The sequence below is a fragment of the Heterodontus francisci genome, chromosome 42 (genome assembly GCF_036365525.1).
Source record: "Heterodontus francisci isolate sHetFra1 chromosome 42, sHetFra1.hap1, whole genome shotgun sequence".
Classification (NCBI taxonomy): Eukaryota; Metazoa; Chordata; class Chondrichthyes; order Heterodontiformes; family Heterodontidae; genus Heterodontus; species Heterodontus francisci.
In genome coordinates, this window is record NC_090412.1 from 27,813,883 (window position 1) to 27,836,500 (window position 22,618).

Genomic DNA, 22,618 nt, shown 5'->3' on the forward strand with positions numbered 1-22,618 from the left:
GAATTAAACCTGTTAAGGTCAAATAAGGAGAGGGAAAAGAGGGAAGCCCTTCGACCCCTCTTCACTTGACCGTAACACAAGTATTAATAGCATCAGGTGATAAATGCTTAATGATGGGGGTCAGTGTTGGTGCTAAAACAAAGGGTCGCCCATTTAAGACAGAGATGAGGAGAAACATTTTCATTCAGAGGGTCGTGAGTCTTTGGAACTCTCTTCTTCAAAAGGCCGTGGAAGCAGAGTCTTTGAATATTTTTAAGGCAGAGGTAGATAGATTCTTGATAAGCAAGGGGGTGAAAGGTTATTGGGGGTCGGCAGGAATGTGGATTTGAGATTACAATCAGATCAGCCTTGATCCGATTGAATGGCAGAGCAAGGCCGAGGGGCCAAGTGGCCTACTCCTGCTCCTGGTTTGTGTGTATGTTCATAATGACCAGGACGCATTTATGCCAATGATGATTTGGTGTTGATGCGAATGACTAGGGGGGCAATATTGATGCTAATGGGCTGGAGTTTAAGCAAATATGGGGCAGTGCTGGTGCTAATAATAAGGTGGTGTTTATGCTAATGACGGGCAGTGCTGATACTATTGAAGGGATGGTGTTTATGCTAATAAAGGGGTGGTATTTATGCTAATATTGGGGTGATGATTAGGCTAATAAAGGGGTGATGTTTATGCTAATAATGGGGTGGAGTTTATGCTAATAATGGGCAGTGCTGATACTATTGAAGGGATGGTGTTTATGCTAATGTTGGGGTGGTGATTAGGCTAATAAAGGGGTGATGTTTATGCTAATAATGGGGTGGAGTTTATGCTAATAATGGGCAGTGCTGATACTATTGAAGGGATGGTGTTTATGCTAATGTTGGGGTGGTGATTATGCTAATAATGGGGTGGTGTTTATGCTAATAGAGGTGGAGTTTATGCTAATGAAGGGGCGGTGCTGATGTTAATGTAGGCGCAACTTATGCGGATTGTTACAGGAGGTGGTGTTGCTGTTAACCCCGCCCCCCTGCCCTATTGGCCCCGCCCTGCTGTGGCGCGCTCCGCGGAGTGGCTGATGACGTGGCGCTGCCGGGCGGCAGGGTTGTGGCGCCTCCGGACCGCGAGCAGCAGCGCGAGGCGGGGCCCGGAGCCAAGCGGAGCCCAGCACCGAGCCTCAGGCCCAGGCGGTACTACCGCCCCCTCACACACCACGTCAGACCGCCCGGCCCCATCCGCTGACATGTCGCCGTGCAAACTGCCGCTGCTGCTGGCCTGCGTCGGTCTCAGTGTACTGAGGGCCCGAGCGGATGAACACGATCACACGGTAAGTGTTGAGGAGAGATCCGGGCCGAGCCGGGGCTGAGGATCATGGCGGCTGGGCTGGAGGTGAGGGTACTGGGCGGAGCTCGGCGCTCTAGGGCCGGATCCTGCCTCGGGTTGTCCTCAGTCTGTCAAGCCCGGTGACGAAGGCCGCGCTCAGCCTCCGGGCTGCGGTTGATGGCCGGGGCCTGTTGGTGGTTTCCCACTGTAGCGGCTGACCTTGTGCTGTTGCCAACGCGGGGAGCCGGGCCCGATCCTTACACTCTCACTCTGTCTGTGGTCCAGGCCTTGGCTAGTGGATTGATGGGTGTGGGTGTGAGTCTGGCCCGGGGCCCCAGTGCCCTGGGATCCATGTTGTGAAGCTGTAGCTGGAACATGACGCTTTAGATGGATCTGGGTCTGTAATTGTGATTAAACAGACAGTGGCAGCAGTAACGTTTTGATGTTCATTTCCTTATTCTAACTTCAAATATTAATCTGGGTCAGAAAGTGTGTCGGATGGTTGCCTTTAGGGGTACATGGAGACCAGGAGTTGTCCATTCCTGATTCTGTGAACTGTAACTAAGACAGGATTTAATTGTATTCAAATTGTTTGTGACAGCAACAAAAATTATCAAGTGAAGTGCAGGTAACCAAATGCATTTTCTATAATGATCTGTTGTATTTGTCATAATTAATAACGAGTTATTTGAAGTAATTCAATGAAATTTTTGTTCTTTCCTCCCCATATAGACATCAAATAATACATAACTGCCATTTAAGCATTCTGGCCTAGCTTTGACAGGTCCATAGATGTCAGCGTGTGTTTTGGAGATGAAAGCTGTAACTTTATTTGTATCTTGAAGTATAAAGTACAGTAATATTGAAAACATTGTGTAACCATTACAGACCACAAGGTCCTAGGTTGAGTGCAGGTTTCTGTTTGGCTTATCTCAGGCGAGTTGGATGACCTCTGGTCGCCCTCAATCCGCTTGGGTTAGTAAGGGGGGAAATAACCAGTGTTCTGAGTCCTTGTCATTATCCGATGCCTCTTTCTGAGATACTTGTGTTAGGATGTTGGATGAGGACAGGGTCAGGCTAATTTTGATTCTCACCGTTTAATATCATGATCTAATATCGAGTTAGATATAGTTCTCGGGGCTAAAGGAATCAAGGGATACGGGGAGAAAGCGGGAACAGGGTACTGAGTTTGGACAATCAGCCATGATTGTATTGAATGGAGGGCCGAATGGCCTACTAGTTTCTATGTTTCTATGACGACAATCATTTGTTATACTTGGTTATGAAGAATGGCAACTAGAAGTCGGAGTGTCATTGCATATCCCATGAAAAATTAGGTCTTTGAGCAGGAAAAAAAACTGGAGATTGCACAGGGCCTGAATGACAACTGGTGAATCTAGAAGGAATGGTGGGGTTCTTGGGGAGGGAGATTTGACATTCTGACCTACAATGAAGAAACAATGCATGGAAATATGTGGTTATGCTATCCAGGACTGGAGATAAATTACTATTCAAAATTAACCATTGTCCATTTAATACTGGACAAAATAATAAAAAACTGAGTAAATTAAGTGTGCATATATAAGCTAAACCTGTTTGCTCTTTGAGCTGCTTTACTTATTCCATCCCTGTAATCATAAGATGTGAAATAATGGCAGCTATATACACAATTTTTATGAATTTTGTGCTCAAGCTAAGAGATGTTAACATAAGAGAACATCCATTTTGGCACTCATTGTTGCCAGTGAGCTCTGCCAGGTCACGTTAATGCTGGGTAAAGCTCCTCTCTCCACTCTGACACATCCTCAGAGCAACACCTGTACACCAGGATGATATTCTTTCATACCCAAATCAATCCTGTGGCCAAATGAGATTGCATATTTAGTGCTGAGTTGGGAATGGTAGTTTGTCTTTAAGGCTGATAACCACTGGAAACTGGATTGAGATTCTCCAAACATTTCAATTAGAAGCCCTTCAGCCAGTAAACAGGGAACTTTCCTTCCATCCATTTGGGCCTGACCTTCAACCTCAATAAGACACTTGATCATGGGAAATCAGAACCAAGTTGATACTCTGACAGACATGATAATCCAGTACCTGAACTAGGCAAGTCCATTGTATTCCAGGATACTGTTCGTGACTGACCAGCAAGTCCGATTGATTGAAAACTGAAGAAGACTCATTGTAGTGAGGCTCTGGGATTCTTTCCAGTTGTCTTCGCATTCTGTGAACCAGTGTCTGCAATAACAAGGGCAGTTGTGGCTTGAACATGTAATGAGTAGATTATAGGGCTAGTGTGGTAGTAAACTCGAGTCTTTAGTTGGTTCAAGGAGGTAAAGGGCTGGCATTTCATAACGATGCTGCCCTGCCTACATTAGTTGATGTATAAATTCTGAATGAAACCATACTACTTGCCTACAATCGTTTAGGTTATAAGTAAGTATTTCTGATATGTTTACACTCTCAGAACAATATTGTAATGAACTATTGATAATTGCCCAGTCCTAGAAGAATCTGTTGTTTTTATTCCTATACTGGAACATTTCCAGTATATAGTAGTACTGATTGTGCACCTGTTTAGTGTACACATTTCATTTATTGATCTCTTGGTTTTTAGACTTAATGGGCACAGATCAAATGGTAATAAATTAATATAGCACGATAACACAGGGCAGGAGCTTTCGAACTAGCAGTTACACACCCAGATGGAGTGGGTGGAATTGCACAGAGGTGCAAGCATGAATATTGATAAATCCAATACCTTGGGATGTCTCTTTACTCTTCATTCTTGTTGTTTACATTGAAGATATTTAATAAAATATAGTATTTCATCTTGCAAATTAAAAGTTTACAAGCAAGCTATTTTGAAGAGCTAGGCATTGTTTAGTAGGAAGGCTATGCTGGCCGTTATATCAAGATAGTTTTGTAACATGAAAAGCAGAACATTGTAATAACTGCCTGCTATATTGCAGAGTATTGGCTTGGAATCAAGGTAAATTGAGTCAAACACAGCACAAACAAATGAATGGAATGAGAAAAGGAGGGAATTTTTTAATTGAGCAGGGTCAAGTGACACCTCATTGTCTAGGACACCAGAGACTAGTAGAAAAGACCAGGTAAATGCCTGTGCAGAGTTTGCAAGTTCTCCATGTAACCGCGTGGGTTTCTGCCGGGTGCTCCGGTTTCCTCCCACAGCCAAAGACTTGCAGGTTGATAGATAAATTGGCCATTGTAAATTGCCCCTAGTGTAGGTAGGTGGTAGGTGAATGGTGGGGATGTGGTAGGGAATATGGGATTAATGTAGGATTAGTATAAATGGGTGGTTGTTGGTCGGCACAGGCTCAGTGTGCTGAAGGGCCTGTTTCAGTGCTGTATCTCTCTATATTTCTATAAATCAGTAAGTGATAGGTGATGTCGTGCTTAGATTTAAAAGCCTATAGGCTGTTGAAGGAGGGGAAGATTGGGAGAGGGAGTTTCAAAATTTGAGGTCCTGGTGGGGGGGTGGAATAAACCACAGTTGGAAAATATTAAGTGCAGCTTAATTTCAGAAGAGGTTCCAGGAAGCAGAAAAAGCAGACAAAAAGAAGGAAAATAAAACTGAGAATACTAAACTAATGTAGAAAAAGAAAGGGCTTTGTTCAGCTTATTGTGTCCCAATGCCCCAAAGTTCTTACTGTTATGTTGGTAGATGTGGCAACCATTTTGAACACAGCAAGGTCCCACAACTCAGTAATAACTATTTAATCTATTTTTATAGTAACACTCAGCAGGTCAGGCAACATCTGTGGCGAAAGCAAAAAAAGTAAATGTTTCAAATATAACCCTTTGCCACAACTGGAAGATATTACAGATAAAAAACGTATAGGAAAGAATCGAGCAAGGGAAAATAATTGCAAAGACCACATGCAGCAAAAGAAAAAGAATATGTAAAGTGATCAGGTGGAGAACAGGAGATGGCTAAATGACATTATAGTGTAAGACATTTTTCTGTTTTTGTTTCAGATTTCTAATATCGGTGCTATTATTTTTGGTGGTGATGGAGGAAAGAATGGTGGCCAGGAGAATATCCTGCTTTTAATAGTGCTATGAAATCTTTTAAACCCACCTGAACCCCTGGAACAAGCAGATAGGCCTTGGTTTAACATCTTCTCCAGGATGGCACTTCACACAATTCCCTCAGTACTGCACTGGAGTCTCAGTTTAGATATTGTGTTCCACTCCTACGGTGCGGGAAGAAGTCAGAGAAATAGGGGCAGATTTCCTAATGATCCTCTGTTTTCATCACTTAGCGTAGCAATTGCTTTTAATCTGGAAATTAGTTTGGATGGGTTTTTTTGGAGACTGGGAGAACTGGAGAAAAATAAAATGTGTGACCTGAGTAGAATATGATTCTGTGTGGCATGACACTTCTATAAGGAGAAATGGAGGGCTAGGAAGACATTTTGCAAATGGCTGTGATGAACAGAGAAATGATGAAAAATGTACACTTTTTAAAAGAAAACATTGGTCTTGGAGAAGAATATTCAAACTAGTCCATAGGCAGTTTGTTCTCAACCCCTGATGAGGCTCAGCAACTCTGCAATTTGTGCTTCTGTTTATCCTCACTTTTTCTGCTTTTAATTTTGTAGCCTTTGAGGCTTGGAAGAATGGTGATCGTGTAACATTGGAAGAAAAGTCAATCCAAACACCAAGATCTGTTAATATATATAGCTTGAGGTGAAAATTAGTGGGAACATTGACTTGCATGACTAGGAGCTCAATTGTATACACTTAGAATCATAGAATGGTTACAGCGCAGAAGGGGGCCATTCAGCCATTCGTGTACATGTTAGTTCTCTGCAAGAGCAACTCGTCTAGTCCTAATCCCCAAGACTTTCCCTGTAGCCCAACAAACATTTTCTCTTCAGCTGCTTATCTAACTGCCTTTTGAAGGCCATGATTTAATCTTGCTTCGCCACAATCTCAAGCAGTGCGTTCCAAATCCCTACTTGCTGCATGAAGAAGTTTTTCCTCATGTTGCCGTTGCGATTGGCAAAAGAGCCAATTACCTTAAAGCAGTGTCCGCGCATTCTCAATCTTTCTGCCAGTGGTAACAGTCTCTTCGTATCTACTCTGTCCAGACCCCTCATGATTTTGAAGACCTCTATCAAATCTCTTCTCAACCTTCTCTTTACGTAAAACAAACCCAGCTCCTCCAAAATCTGTCCATGTAACTGAAATTATTGGAACCATTCTCTGCACCTTCTCTAATGCCTTCACATCCTTCCTAAAGTGTGGTGCCCAAAATTGGGCACAATACTCCAGTTGAAGCCGAAGCAGTGATTTATAAAGGTGGTTATAACTTCCTTGCTTTTGTACTCTACCTTAATTGACTCTTGAAACCAAAAACCTTGGCGTTACTGCCCTAGAAAAATGTATAGGCTAACTGAAGAGAATAATTCCCTCTCTGTCCCAGTTTCAAATTTCTGTTTGCTATAGATTTTTTTCTCCAGTTCAGTGGCATCTGTTGTTCCTGTAAGTGGATTCCAGGTCCCATATGTACCAGTATTGACTTGCAATGCCCAATTTCTCCTTCTACCATAGTGTAACTCAGGTGGTGTAACAACATGTTCCACTTGACATATAAATTGTCTTTGCGTGTGCCCACACATGTTCTTCTCCAGTCTCTCGACAGCTGGACAATTTATATTTTAGGGTGACCAGACCAGAACAAGCATTAGGATGTTTTATTTCTCAAGACTGCAAAATGAACATACAGACCAACATCTATACATTTTACTGAATTTAATGAGTACAACTTGTTTTTTTCATGATCCAAAATAATGAGCACGTTATGATTCCCACATTAGCGGATCATCTTGCTTGACTTGACAAAATAACTATCACCCCTATTGCATCCTGATCTGAGTCTGGACAAAAACCAGTGCTCGCTATTGTCTGTCAGTGTTTGTGTCTTTATTTTATCTCTGTTCACAACCGGAAGTCTATACCAGACAACCTCAGGCTTGAGAACGATCAGAAAGTAGCAAGGACGTACAAAAACTATCCACCAAGGCTCAGCAACCAGCAAATAAATATCAGTAAAAGTAGCATATAGTTTGAAAATCCTTTGGCTGCTGTCTTGTTTGCACAGTAATGTGAGAAAACTGAATTAAAAGTTAGAGAGCAATCCCAGCTGCTTTAGTCCCTTCATGTAACTGACTTCCTTCATCCTTGGTACTGTTCTAGTAAATCTTCTCTGCATCGTCTCCAATGCATGGTGCCCTCCCTAAAGTGTGGTCCCATAACTGGACACAGTACTCCAACTGAGGCCTAACCAATGATTTGTAAAAGTTTACAACACCAACTTGCATGGTGCCAGTAAAATGTCCCAAGGCACATTATCGGACAAAATTTGAGACTGAGCTGTATGGGGTATTAGGTTAGGTGACCAAAAGCTTGGCCAAAGAGATAGGTTTATAAGATGTCTTAAAGGAGGAGAGAGAGAGAGATGAAGAGGCCCAGTACTAACTTACTTTTGAATTCTCTGCCTCTATAAAGTCAAGAATCCTGTAAGTTTTTTCAACAACCTTATCATTTTTCCCCAGCCTTCTTCACAAATTTGTGTATAAGTCCTCAGCGCTCTCTGTTCCTGCACCCCCTTTAAAATTGTACCATTTGGTTTGTGGAGGCAAACATTTATGGTGGAACTCTGGGCACAGTGAGGCCCAGCACAGCTGGAGCCACCAGAAGAGTTGATCAAACACTCTTCCACTGATAACAGTTAAAGCTTTTTTCTAACATTTTTAAATAGTACTTCCAGAAAAAAGTGACATCCATAAGCAGCCAGATCTGCTGTGGATTAAAACCTGCACCCTTATAATGCTGTGTCTCAGATAACATGCCTATGACAAACAGTTACCTATTTTATTGCGATGTCATTTGTTGGAAATCATGTGTGATCCATGCTGTTCTCACTGTTTCAAAAGAGGGGATGTACCAACAGGCAGACCAATAGGCTAAAACTAGTAAATTTATTTACTGATAGAATGCACAGAAACAATATGGCACAGCAAGTTACTGAAAGTACAAAACCCAGTGATACAGCTAGAATAATGTCAAGGGTTAAAATGCCCTTTTCAAAATTTTCTTATAGTTTGATAAACTCCTTCTCAATGCAAAATTTTACGATGATGAAAATTTTCAATCCACAGACTTCAGATCTGCGAGTAAAACTGAAGCTGAGTAATCGGAGCACTATTGGTATGTCATGGGAAACCTTTCAAGATAATGTTATTCTTTGAAGCACACAGGAAACATGAGAGAAAATTAGAACCCTTGTGTGGGAAGGTATTAATTCAGGATATTAGTGCATCAGTATTGAGGTTAAACCAGCATCTACCCTATGTTTGTGACGTGGACCTGCTTGATGCTGACAGTGAATTTTCCCAGCATGGACATCACCTGACTTGATGACAATTCCTAATTTTTAAGTTCAAAGAAAGATGTACAGTTTTTATTTACTATGGTGTAGGATTGAGGCCCACAGTGCAGCTGCCACATGTTGAGGAGTAAGAAGAGAGAATCAGTAATAAAAATAGTGATAGGTTTGTGTTTTAAAAGCCTCAAAATCATAGGAGGGTGGGTGGGGGAGGGAGAGACTGGGTAGAAGACGATGAGGCGTTCCACAGTATTAAGGTTCTAGGAACAAAGGAGTTTGAGTTGAATAGAGCAAATCTTCATTTTGAGCCAGTGATAATGTAAGAGTCAGACAGATAGAATCATAGAATAATGAACAGTATTGTTAAACTGAACAAGTGTGAAGGATTAATTACATCAGTTAGCAATTGTTGTGTACCACTTTGCAGTGTTCAGTTCTGGCTTTCATTTTACTGACAAGGTATTAATCATGCTGCATTGTCCATTGTACTGTAGCTAATATGCTGCTTGTTTACTTATGGCAAACCCATTTCTTTATACAAAACTGTTCGTTTTTCATACACCTGGATTCGAAATCTATACCTGCCATTTGATTTGCCAAGTTGTATGTATAGTCTGGGCTGCTCATTACAACTGACCAGATAATACTTCTACAGTCTAGACTTCTGGTAATAGTTGACCTGCATGAATAAATTTATTTCCAAAGTATTGTAATTTGTAATTGCTTTTTTCCAATTCACTCAATACTCGGTTCAAACTTTCTACTTAGCTCCACGTTCCCTGGCTCTTGTGCATGTTAACAAACACTCCAGGAATAAGTTATATTGAAGTCAGATTGGTCGCTGACCATCTTGTTTTGCCAAAAGGTAGAAGTGCACAAATGTATAGAGCTCTGCTTACCAGCTGATGAGAGGTTATTTATAGGAACATGGGCTGTATTCTAACAAATCATCCAAATCGAGACTAATCGTGACCAAGCTTTTTTACTCATACTGAATGATGCAGGACACTGATGTAAAGTTGTCGGTGTTACAAGATTCCAAGACTGGTTAAGTTGAACATTACCATTTCTTCCTCCCCAGAAACACTTATTTCCTATCCTTTAATGTCTTTTTTTGCCATCGTAGTGGACTTGGCAGTATTTCCCTGAGGTGCAGATACTTGATTCTTCCCTCCTCAAAAGTTTCCCAAGTTTCCTTTCTCAATCCATAGGAACAGGGTGAAGACCACAGCTCAGTACTCATCTCTACTTTTATCTCTGTCCTTTTCTATAGGGATTAGAACCCCCGGGCTTTTTTCTCATTCTCGCATTTCATTCTTGGTGTTGTGGTAGCACAGTAGCAATGTGAAAGCTGCAGCTCCTCAAGTGTATCTGTCTCTGCACTTGCTCAATTGCATGTTCTTTCTCCTCCCCAGTATACATCTGCACTGAGAATTTGGAATTAATTTTGTAAATAAAAAAGCTGTTTTTTTGAATTGTGGCCCCTTAAGTCTGTGCATACAACAGCCTTTTACCGTGCACTTGTTTAATGCGTGCCTTTTTGTAGTGAAAACTATGTATATATAACTTTAATTCTTTCATTATTTTCATTGATCTTTACCAAATATACCAGCAACAGTACTTGGTACGTTTGAGTAGAATTTGATATATTTAAATTTAAGGATTCATTCTAAACCTGAATGGTACAGTCCTTCGAGAGATTTTGTTTAAATGAACAATGAATTCTGAGTTTAAACAAATAAGTTAACTAATTTTGGTGGGATGAAAGGGCACCTAACCCAGATTAGTTGGTTGGAAAATGGTAGAAACAGCATTGAGTAGCAATAAAGGGGATGCGGTTCCATGGATAGATAAGGAGGTTAGAGCAAAAATAAAGCTCAAAAGAAATGAAGTATGTAGTAAATACAAGAAGGATTTACAGAAGAAAACAAATAGAAAATGTATGGAAGGAAGGCAAAAAGATTCGGAAGGCTTGAGAAGTATCAGAAACTGGCATTCAAAATAAAGGGATATGTCAGAGGATTGGAACAGAGGATACTTAGAGAGTCATAGAATGGTTACAGCACAGAAGGAAGCCATTCTTCCTGTCGCGTCCACGCTAGCTCTCCAAGAGGAACTCGGCTAGTCCCATTCCCCGGCCTTTCCCCGTATCCCTGCTTGTCCAATTCCCTTTTGAAAACCACAACTGAATCTGCCTCCCCCATTCTCTCAGGTAGCGCATTTGAGATCCTAACCAGTTGTTGCAAAACAGATTTTTTTCATGTTGCCTTTGGTTCTTTTGCCATTCACCTTAAATTGTTGTCCTCTGGTTCTGGACTCCTCTGCCAAAGAGAAGAGTTTCTCTCTTATCTACTCTTGTCTATGCCACTCATGATTTTTGGACACCTCTGTTGAGCCTCCTCTTGTCGAAGGAGAACACTCCTAGCCTCTCCAATCTATCCACATAACTGAAGTCCCTCATCCCTGAAGCCATTCTTGTAAATCTTTTCTGCAGCGCCTCTAAAGCCTTCAAATCCTTCCTAAATTGTGATGCCCAGAATTGGACACACTACTCCAGTTGAAGCTGAACCAGAGTTTTATAAAGGTTCATCATTGCTTCCTTGCTTTTGTACTCTATTCCTCTAGTGATAAAGCCCAGGATCCCATATGCCTTATTAACCACTTCGTCGATGTGCCCTGCCACCTTCAGTGACTTATGCACATATCTCCCCAGGTTCCTCTGCTCCTGCACCTCCTTTGGAATTGCATCCTTTATCTTATATTGTCTCTCTTCATTCTTCCTACCAAAATGTGTAACTTCACACTTCTGCATTACTTTCATTTGCCATGTGTCCACCCATTCTGCCAACCTGTTAATGTCCTCTTTAAGTTGATCACTGTCCCCTCACAGTTCACAATATTTCCAGTTTTTTGTTATCTGCAAATTTTGAAATTGTGCCCTGTACTCCCAGGTCTGGATCATTAATCTACATCAAGAAAAACAGTGGTCTGATTACTGACTCCTGGTTAACACCACTGTGTACTTTCTTCCAGTCTAGAAAACAACTATTCACCACTTCTGTCCGTTTTATGTCACCCAGCCAACTTCTTATCTATGCTGCTACTGTCCTTTTTATTCTATGGGACTCAAACTTGCTGACAAGCCTATTATGGGGCCCCTTATCAAACACCTTTTGGATTGGGTGGTGTGGTGCTGATGGAAATTCTTTGGATTCCTTTTGATTGTGGGGCTGAGAAGGGTTTGAGGTGAGTATTGAGTGGTTTCTGCAAGAAATACCTCCCTGGCACTCAAGTTAATTTGAGAATCTCTTGCTCTGAGTGACAAATGTAAGAATTCAACCTGTATATGTTAATCCTATATACAAGGAAGCTGGAAAAGATGGATTGGTGATGGTAGAGTTCTTGGTATTGCATTTCATCTGACTTAATTTAGACACTTAATTAATTTCTCTCCCTATCCCATTTTATAGACTTCTATTTTTTGCTGTTAACTTACACACTGGTCTCTGTCCCAGCGTGCAACTTGCTAATGCTGCTATTGAGTTAGAAAATTAGAAATGTTGGTGCTGCACGTAAAATCAGAATGGTTACAGCACAAAAGGAGGCCATTCATCCTATTGTGTCCATGCCAGCTTTCTGCATGAGCGACTCGGCTAGTCCCACTCACCTGTCTTTTCCCTGTAACCCTGCAATTTTTTTCTTTTCCGCCAATTATCCAATTCCTTTTTGAAAGCCATGATTCAATCTGCCACCACCTGACTCTCAGGCAGTGCATTCCAGATCCTCATCACTCATTTTTCCCTCATGTCGATCTACTCTGTCCGGACTTCTCATGATTTTAATCACCTCTATCAAATGTCTTTGCAATCTTCTCTTCTCTGAAGAGAACAAACCCAGCTTCTCCAATCTATCCACTTAACTGAAGTGTTTCATTCCTGGAAACATTCTCATAAATCTTTTCTGCACCCTTTCCAATGCCTTCGTGTCCTTCCTAAAGTGTGGTGTCCAGAATTGAACACAGTGCTCTAGTTGAGACCAAACAAGTGTTTTATAAAGGTTCATCATAAACTTCCTTGCTTTTGCACTCTATATCTCTACTTATAAAGCCCAGAATCCCATATGCCGTATTGACTAATTTCTCAACCTGCCCTGCCACCTTCATCCCCACATGCACCCCCAGGTCCCTCCACTCCTGCACCCACTTTAGAATTGTATCCTTTATATTGTCTCTCCTTGTTCTTGCTACCAAACTGTATCACTTCACGCTTCTCTGAATTAAACTTCATCTACCAGGTGTCTGCCCATTCCACCAGTGGTGAATAGTTCTACCAGCTCTTGAAATCTATCACTGTTCTCCCCACAGTTCACAATACTTTCACAACACTGTCATCTGCAAATATTGAAATTATGCCCTGCACACCCAAGTCTATGTCACTAATACAGGTCAAGAAAAGCAGTGGTCCTAATACCCCACTATAAACCTTCCTTCAGTCGACTGAAACTACTGTGTCCAGTCATTCAACCAACTTTATATCCATGCTGCCACTGTCCCTTTTATTCCATGGGCTTCAACTTTGCTGACAAGCCAGTTATGTGGCACTTTATCAAATGCCTTTTGGAAGTCCATGTACATACAGCACATTAATCACATTATCCTCATCAACCCTCTCTGTTAGCTCATCAAAAAACTCAATAGAATTAGCTTGACTCTGATATTGTTTTGGTTTTGCTTTGGACAGTCATTTGGGGTAGGGATAGTATTTTGAAAAGGAGTTTAAAAAAAATCAACCTGCCAAGGACAAACCCCCAACTCAGCCTTTTCCAGCTCTTTGAAAAACTTTTAGAAGCAAGTGTAAGAAATAGAGAAATTGATGCTGCATTCCTCCTGAAAGACCTGCCTCAAACCCCTGTTGCTGCATTTCTACTGAGATGCTGGGAAAACCTGCCGGATAAATCCTCAACTCCGCCTGAGCGAAATGCTCCAGAAAAGGATCTCTGACCCGTCACCTTATCCCCGGCCGTCAGATGAAAAAAAAGGACATTTGACATCTTTCCATATCTTGTTTTCTCCAAGTATTTGGCCAAAGTATTTTTTTTTTAAGAGCTCTAAAGAGCAAATCTCTATTTTTCGGTTAACCTGTGTGTATGTGTGGGTGTGGGCGGGTGCTAAGGTCAAAAGGGAACTTTCATACTTCAATCTATGTGTTAATGCAATGGCTTTGTTACTGGTTAAGTCTTGTTTTATAATAAACTGATTTTATTGTTTATTAAAGAAACCTGATTGGGTCTATTTTATTCTGGGATAAATAGTAGAGTATATGATTAACATCGGTATCTGGGTAAACATTTAAGTATATGTTGTGACCGCAGAGAAGTGGAACTAGAAACGCCAGTGCACTCCTTCCGCCTTGGTCGTAGCAGCATGAACCAATGGATCTTTGGTTATTTCTTTCCTCCCACCTGTAGTGTTGATATTCCATGATGTAATTTCAACCTCTGAGTTTTAGCTTCTTAGAAATGGCTTGCCAACAAGCTGTAAAAGATGGTGCTCTTTAAAGTGGTTCTATTTACTCCACCTCTGGGTGGCACATTTTATTAGAAATTTTATTTTTCAAGACTTCATACAGTGCTTTACTAAAAATGTCCATCTGGTCATTTCATGTTAGTTGAATTGGAGAAAGTATGTTTGATTAGTTTTTAGCATAACTTAATTGTTAGTAATTTTAATTATCATATTTTTTTTCCAGTACACAGATAAAGAGGAAGTAGTCTTATGGATGAACACTGTTGGGCCCTACCATAATCGGCAAGAAACGTACAAGTACTTTTCCCTACCTTTTTGTGCAGGGAAAAAAAAGACTATCAACCATTACCATGAAACATTAGGAGAAGCTCTTCAAGGAGTAGAGCTGGAGTTTAGTGGTCTTGATATTAAATTTAAAGGTAGGAATATTGTCTCACATTCTTTGATTATAATACATGATGGTAAAATGTTAGACTCACTATACTTAGTGCAATATGTTAAACAGGAAGTTCAGGTACATACATACACAGGCCCTGATATTTACAGGGCGGCAGTGAGGGTGAGGCTGAAAACAGCCAAGGAATGCGGAAGATTCGGTAACATTCTGGCGTCCCATCTCCCTCCTGGCAGACAGGCAAATGGGCAACCAGGCTGGTGGGCGGAGGGAGTGCCAGCAGCAGAAGGCCACAGTCCAGGGACATTGAGGAGCAATTCCTAGCACTTGGGAGGAGGGAAGGTTGGCAGAGGAGAGGCATGTCACCGGGGAGGCAGGCTATCTGGTCTGGGGGAAGCTGAAGCTTCCTTGAAGGGAGCGCTCTGCTGCTCCTGCCCCACAAGGAGTGTTGAAGCAGCCACTTTCTGAAGCCAGCAGCTCCTGCCTCTTTTTCACTGTCAAATTTCCTGGGAAACCCGTGCAGCAGCCGTTAACTTCAAATCAGGTGGCCAAATGGCAGCCAATTTACATGTTAATTAAGTGTCCCTGCTCATCCTAACTGGACACTTAGATTCCTGATATCCACCACCATAAAAATTGCAAGATGCATCTCAGATTGGGGCCACGTTCCTGTGCATTTCAATTCTTAACCCATCTCTTGCCCATCGTGGATTAATATGTTCAAAGTGATAAAGAAGAAGAATTAAGTCAAAAATTCAATCTTTTCAAATCTAACTTAGAATGACATATTTGAATCTCTAACAATTTTAGAAATTAGAGTGGATGTAATTCCATAGGTGGGCCACTGGGACATTTTTTAAAATGACTGAGTGTTTTTCGAATGCTATGCAATATTGCATGCCATATTTATGGGGACATGGTTTTGGAATCTTAGTTTTGCAAATGTGATGTGCAAAAACAGCGCAGTGCTTCATAATTTTTCAGTCTTTGGATTGTGACAGTCTGAGCATTAGGATGTCATCCTGCCCATGTCAGCTATGTCTTGTTAATAATTCCCTGCCCTTTTCTATACCCCTTAATGCCTTACTTGCCCAGTAAGTAGTTTCTTCCCTTTTAAGTATCTCAGTTGATTCAACATCTATGGCATTTCTGGAGTGGAGAGTTCAGCATTATTCAGAGCTTTTAAATGAAGAATTTTTCTGGGCTCCCTTCTAACTGTCTTAGTTTAAACTTTATGTCCCCTTCTTCTCCATAACCCATGAATGATAAGCAAATGTTTTCATACTCTCTCTGCCTTTTTATGTATCCTTTTGTTGTAGCCTCATTCTTGCTGATGTTCTTTGACCTTGTATCTGCTGTTGCTTTGTGTTTAATACTGGTTCTAACCATTCTTCATAGTTGCATAACTCTAGAATTGCTTCCTTTGCTTTTCAGAACTATGTACTTATTCTGTAATCCACTTCTTGAATAGATTCCACTGTTGGCCTGTAAATTTACTTAGTAACAGTTTCTTCTACCCTACGTCTGTTGCTTCCTTATCGGTTAAAAGTTACCTTTTGAATGTTGATCCAAGTACCAGAAAGAAAGAGCATTTAAACAGCACATTTCATGACCTCAGGATGATCCAAAATGCCTGACTGCCAATGAAGTACCTCCAAAATGTAGTTGGAATGGTAATGCAGGAAACGCAGTAACCAAATTGCACACAGCAAGGTCTCAAAAACAGCAGTGTGATAACGGCCAAATAATTTTTTTCAGTGATGTTGATTGAGGGATAAATATTGGTCAGGACACTGGGGATAATTCCCCTGCTTTACTGGCCATAGTGCCATGAGATCTTTTTTCATCCGCCTGAGAGAGCAGATGAGACCTTGTTTAGCACTCATCCAAAAGACAACAGTACTGACACTGCAGCACTCCCTAAGTACTGCACTGGATGTCAGACTAAATCTTTGTGTTCAACTCTCTGGAGTGGGACTTGAACCCAAAACCTTTACATTAATCAAAAACAGACTATTTTAAGAAGTGTGCAAGTTGTGAAATGTGTGCAGTTAAGGAGTTTCTAATCAGTGTGGAATGAAGACTTTATTTATTCATTCTTGGGATATGGCCATTTGCATTTACTGCCTATCCCTACTTGCCTTGAGAAGGTGGTAGGGGTTCTTTTTCAACTGCTGTAGTCCGTGTTGTGAAAGTGTGCTGCGACAGTGCTGTTGGTTAGGACATTACAGGATTTTGACCCTGTGGCAATGCAGGAATCATAGAAAATTTAAGACACAGAAAACGATTCACCTATTCTAATCCCACCTTCCAGCATTTGGTCTGCAGCTTATGGCACTTGAGGTGCATATCCAAACTCCTTTTGAATGAGTTGAGGGTCTCTGCCTCAACTACCCTTTCAGGCAGTGAGTTCCAGACCATCACCACCCTCCTGGGTGAAAAAAGTTTTTCCTCATCTCCCCTCTAATTTTTCTACCAATCACTTTAAATCTATGTCCCCTCGTCACTGACCTCTCTGCTAAGGTGAATCGACCCTTCACCTCCACTCTATCCAAGCCCCTCAAAATGTTGTACATTTCAATCAGATCTCCCCTCAGCCTTCTCTGTTCCAAGGAGAACAACCCCAGCCTATGTAATCTTTCCTCATAGCTGCATTTTTGCAGTCCTGGCAACATTCTCGTAAACCTCCTCTGTACCCTATCTGGTGTAATTACATCCTTTCTGTAATGAGGGGACTAGAACGGCACACAGTACTCAAGTTGTGGCCTAACCAATGAGTTATTCAGTTCCAGCATAACTTCCCTGCTCTTGTATTCGAAACCTCGACTAATAAAGGAAAGGATTCCATATGTCGTCTTAACCACCTTATCGACTTGTCCTGCTACCTTCAGGGATCTGTGGACATTCACTCCAAGGTTCTTTACTCCGTCTACACTTCTCAGTATTTTCCCATTAATCGTGTATCCCTTAGCCTTGTTTGACCTCGTTAAATGCATCACCTCACACTTCTCCAAGTTGAATTCCATTTGCCACTTTTCTGCCCATCTGACCAAAAAATCAATATCTTCCTGCAGCCTACAGCTATCCTCCTCGCTATCTACCACATGGCCAATCTTTGGATCGTCTGCAAACTTCTTGATCATGTCCCCTATATTTCTGTCCAAATCGCTAATATACACCACAAAAAGCAGGGGACCTAGTACTGAGCCCTGCGGCATGCCACTGGAAGCAGCCCTCCAGTCGCTAAAACAGCCATCAACAATTACCCTTTGTTTCCTGCCACTGAGCCAATTTTGTATCCACCTTGCTGCATTTCCCTGGAGATTTTTTTTGACCAGTCTGCCATGTGGGACCTTGTCAAAAGCCTTGCTAAAATTCACGTAGACCACATCAACTGCACTACCTTGTTACTTCAAAAAAAATTTGATCAAGTTGGTCAAACAAGATCTTCCCTTAACAAATCCATGCTGACTATCCTTGATTAAGCTGTGCACTTCTAAGTGACAACTTATCCTGTCTCTCAGAATAGATTCCAATAATTTGCCCACTACTGACGTTAGACTGACTGGCGTATAATTATTCGGTCTATCCTTCGCTCCTTTTTAAACAGAGGTACAACGTTAGCAATTCTCCAATCCTCTGGTACCGCACCTGTATCCAGTGAGGACTGGAAAATGATGGTCAGAACCTTGCTTCTTTTAACAGCCTAGAATACATCTGGGGGAGGAGCGGCCGCGTGGTCCCGGCGGCGGCTCCCGCTCACTAGGCGGCTCCACGCTGTTTCCACGCGGGCCTTCCCCGCGGCTCCGGCTCGGCTCCCGGCTCCTGATCCCAGTGGCAGTGCATCATTGTGGGGGGGACGATGGTGGGAGCTGGTGAGGTGTTTTGTTGCCTGCACCCCTTCCTGCCTCCCCCTTCCCGGCTCCCCCCCGCACCGCCGCTCTAACAATCCCACTGCCTTGTGGGCGTCTCGGGAGAGACCAAGGCTAAGGGAGTAAATCCTAACCGAAAATCCGGAGCAGAATCCCGAAGGCAGTCATGTGTCACCTTTGGCATGTTTCCGGCAGTTCCTGCAGCCATACCGGTGCCAAACGTCGTGCTCTGCACTCCTTTAGACCCCACCAGGAAGGCCGAGAGGGAGGTTTTGACGCTTGGGCAACTCACAACCTCCATATATGCGCTATGGAGAGGTCACTCCACAGTCGCCTCACAGCGACCAAATCAACATGGAAGGCAGCAGTTACGAGTTACAAGTCCAGCTCAATTGGCATAGAGATTGGGCGCCACGGGTTGCCTTTGTCGGTGGGAGAGGTCATCGCATCTCACTGGACAGCTACCGCCCGCCTCAAACCGGGCAGACCCTGGTCCGTAAGGTTCTGTCCCGCCACAGTCCACCTGCTTCAATGGGTGCTTGGAGCTCAGGGTCATTGCCCGACTGCAACACTGCACCAAACAGCACGACCAAAAAAGGAAAGAAGGTACCAGCCCTTCATTTTGCACGCTGGAACGTCAGAACTATATGTCCTGGCCTGTCGGAAGACCTTACACAAATCAGCGATTCTCGGAAGACCGCCATCATTAACAACGAGCTCAGTAGACTCAATGTAGACATTGCAGCACTTCAGGAGACACACCTCCCTGCGAGCGGATCTCTAAGAGAGCAAGACGACACCTTCTGGCAGGGTAGGGATCCTGAAGAACCAAGACAGCATGGAGTGGGCTTCGCCATCAGAAGCTCTTTGCTCCGCATGATAGCGCCACCCTCAAATGGCTCGGAATGCATACTGTCCATCCGTCTGTTCACCGCCTCTGGTCTAGTACACCTAATCATCTATGCTCCAACACTCTGCTCCCCACCTGAAGCTAAAGACCAGTTCTGCGAGGAATTCCATAATATCATTAGTAGCATCCCCAACACTCAACACCTGTTCCTGCTGGGGGACTTTAATGCCAGGGTTGGGACTGACCATGACACATGGCCCTCCTGTCTTGGGCACTGTGGCACTGGTAGGATGAATGAGAATGGTCAGAGACTGCTTGAGTTATGTACCTATCATAACCTCTGCATCACCAACTCATTCTTTCACACTAAAGCTGTCACCAGGTTTCTTGGAGGCACCCAAGGTCACGCCGTTGGCACCAGCTGGACCTCATTGTTACAAGGCAAGCTGCTTTAAACAGCGTTCAAATCACACGCAGCTTCCACAGTGCGGACTGCGACACCGACCACACCCTGGTGTGCAGCACGGTTAAACTCAAACCAAAGAAGCTGCATCACTCCAAGCAGAAGGGCTACCCACGCATCAACACTAGCAGAATTTCTCATCCACAGCTGTTGCGTAAGTTTCTAAATTCACTCGAAAAAGCCCTTCAAAACACTCCCACAGGGGATGCAGAGACCAAGTGGGCCCACATCAGAGACGCCATCTATGACTCAGCAATGACCACCTATGGCAAACGTGTGAAGCGGAATGCAGACTGGTTTCATTCTCACATTGAAGAGCTGGAACCTGTCATAGCCGCTAAATGCATTGCACTGCTGAACTACAAGAAAGCCGCCAGCGAGTTGACATCCGTAGCACTTAAAGCAGCCAGAAGCACTGCACAAAGAACAGCCAGGCGCTGCGCAAATCACTACTGGCAACACCTATGCAGTCATATTCAGCTGGCCTCTGACACTGGAAATATCAGAGGAATGTATAATGGCATTAAGAGAGCTTTTGGGCCAACCATCAAGAAGATCGCCCCCCTCAAATCTAAATCAGGGGACACGATCACTGACCAACGCAAGCAAATGGACAGCTGGGTGGAACACTACCTGGAACTATACTCCAGGGAGAATGTTGTCACTGAGACCGCCATCAATGCAGCCCAGTCTCTGCCAGTCATGGATGAGCTGGACGTACAGCCAACAAAATCGGAACTCAGTGATGCCATTGATTCTCTAGCCAGCGGAAAAGCCCTGGGGAAGGAGGCATTACGCCTGAAATAATCAAGAGTGCCAAGCCTGCTATACTCTCAGCACTGTACGATCTGCTTTGCCTGTGCTGGGACGAGGGAGCAGTACCACAGGACATGCGCGATGCCAATATCATCACCCTCTAAGAGCAAGGGTGACCGCGGTGACTGCAACAACTACTGTGGAATCTCCCTGCTCAGCATAGTGGGGAAAGTCTTCGCTCGAGTCGCTTTAAACAGGCTCCAGAAGCTGGCTGAGCGTGTCTACCCTGAGGCACAGTGTGGCTTTTGAGCAGAGAGATCCACCATTGACATGCTGTTCTCCCTTCGACAGCTACAGGAGAAATGCCGTGAACAACAGATGCCCCTCTACGTTGCTTTCATTGATCTCACCAAAGCCTTTGACCTTGTCAGTAGACGTGGTCTCTTCAGACAACTAGAAAAGATTGGATGCCCACCAAAGCTACTAAGTATCATTACCTCATTCCATGACAATATGAAAGGCACAATTCAGCATCACGGCGCCTCATCAGACCCCTTTCCTATCCTGAGTGGCGTGAAACAGGGCTGTGTTCTTGCACCTACACTGTTTGGGATCTTCTTCTCCCTGCTGCTCTCTCATGCGTTCAAATCTTCAGAAGAAGGAATTTTCCTTCACACAAGATCAGGTGGCAAGTTGTTCAACCTTGCCCCTCTTGAGAGCGAAGACCAAAGTACGGAAAGTCCTCATCAGGGAACTCCTCTTTGCTGACGATACTGCATTAACATCCCACACAGAAGAGTGTCTGCATCGACAGGTTTGCGGCTGCCTTCACCGAATTTGGCCTAACCATCAGCCTCAAGAAAACGAACATCATGGGACAGGACGTCAAAAATGCCCCATCCATAAATATCGGCGACCACACTCTGGAAGTGGTTCAAGAGTTCACCTACCGAGGCTCAACTTTCACCAGTAACCTGTCTCTCCATGCAGAAATCAACAAGCGCATGGGAAAGGCATCCGCTGCTATGTCCAGACTGGCCAAGAGAGTGTGGGGAAATGGCGCACTGACACAGAACACAAAAGTCCAATTGTATCAAGCCTGTGTCCTCAGTACCTTGCTCTACGGCAGCGAGGGCTTTACAACGTACGTCAGCCAAGAGCGACGTCTCAATTCATTCCATCTTCGCTGTCTCCGGAGAATCCTTGGCATCAGGTGGCAGGACCGTATCTCCAACACACAAGTCCTCGAGGCAGCTAACATCCCCAGCATATACACCCTACTGAGCCAGCGGCGCCTGAGATGGCTTGGCCATGTGAGCCGCATGGAAGATGGCAGGATCCCCAAGGACACATTGTACAGTGAGCTTGTCACTGGTATCAGACCCACTGGCCGTCCTTGTCTCCGCTTTAAAGATGTCTGCAAACGCAACATGAAGTCCTGTGACATTGATCACAAGTCGTGGGAGTCAATTGCCAGCGATCGCCAGAGCTGGCGGGCAACCATAAAGGCGGGGCTAAAGTGTGGCGAGTCGAAGAGACTTAGCAGTTGGCAGGAAAAAAGTCAGAAGCGCAAGGAGAGAGCCAACTGTGTAACAGCCCTGTCAACCAATTTTATCTGCAGCACATGTGGAAGAGTCTGCCACTCTAGTATTGGCCTTTATAGCCACTCCAGGCGCTGCTTCACAAACCATTGACCACCTCCAGGCGTTTACCCATTGTCTCTCGAGACAAGGAGGCCAAAGATGAGATGATGAATTTGAGAATACATTTCATCTGGCCCTGGTGATTTATTAACTTGCAAGGATACTCATCCCATGAATACTTCCTCTCTCCCTATGTTTATCACAGCCAATACTTCACACTCTTCCTCCTTAACTACAATATCTGCATTGTCCCCCTCTTTTGTGAAGACTGCCGCAAAGTATTCATTAAGAACCATAGCAACATTCTCTGCCCATACACATAGGTTACCTTTTCAGTCTTTTATGGGCCCTACTCTCTCCTTACTTATCCTCTTTTTCTTAATGTATTGATAA

At 43.4% G+C, this 22,618-nt stretch overlaps 1 protein-coding gene across 1 annotated transcript in view; it reads left to right on the forward strand.

Moving 5' to 3' along the window:
• The first annotated feature begins 1,044 nt into the window (after positions 1-1,044).
• Positions 1,045-22,618, forward strand: part of tm9sf3 (transmembrane 9 superfamily member 3) — a 146,953-nt gene continuing 125,379 nt past the window's right edge. Inside the window, exons 1-2 of the mRNA XM_068020250.1 lie at positions 1,045-1,307; positions 14,471-14,666. Of these exons, the coding sequence (XP_067876351.1) occupies positions 1,059-1,307; positions 14,471-14,666 (445 nt within the window). The 5' untranslated portion in view covers positions 1,045-1,058. The remainder of the gene's footprint in view (positions 1,308-14,470; positions 14,667-22,618) is intronic.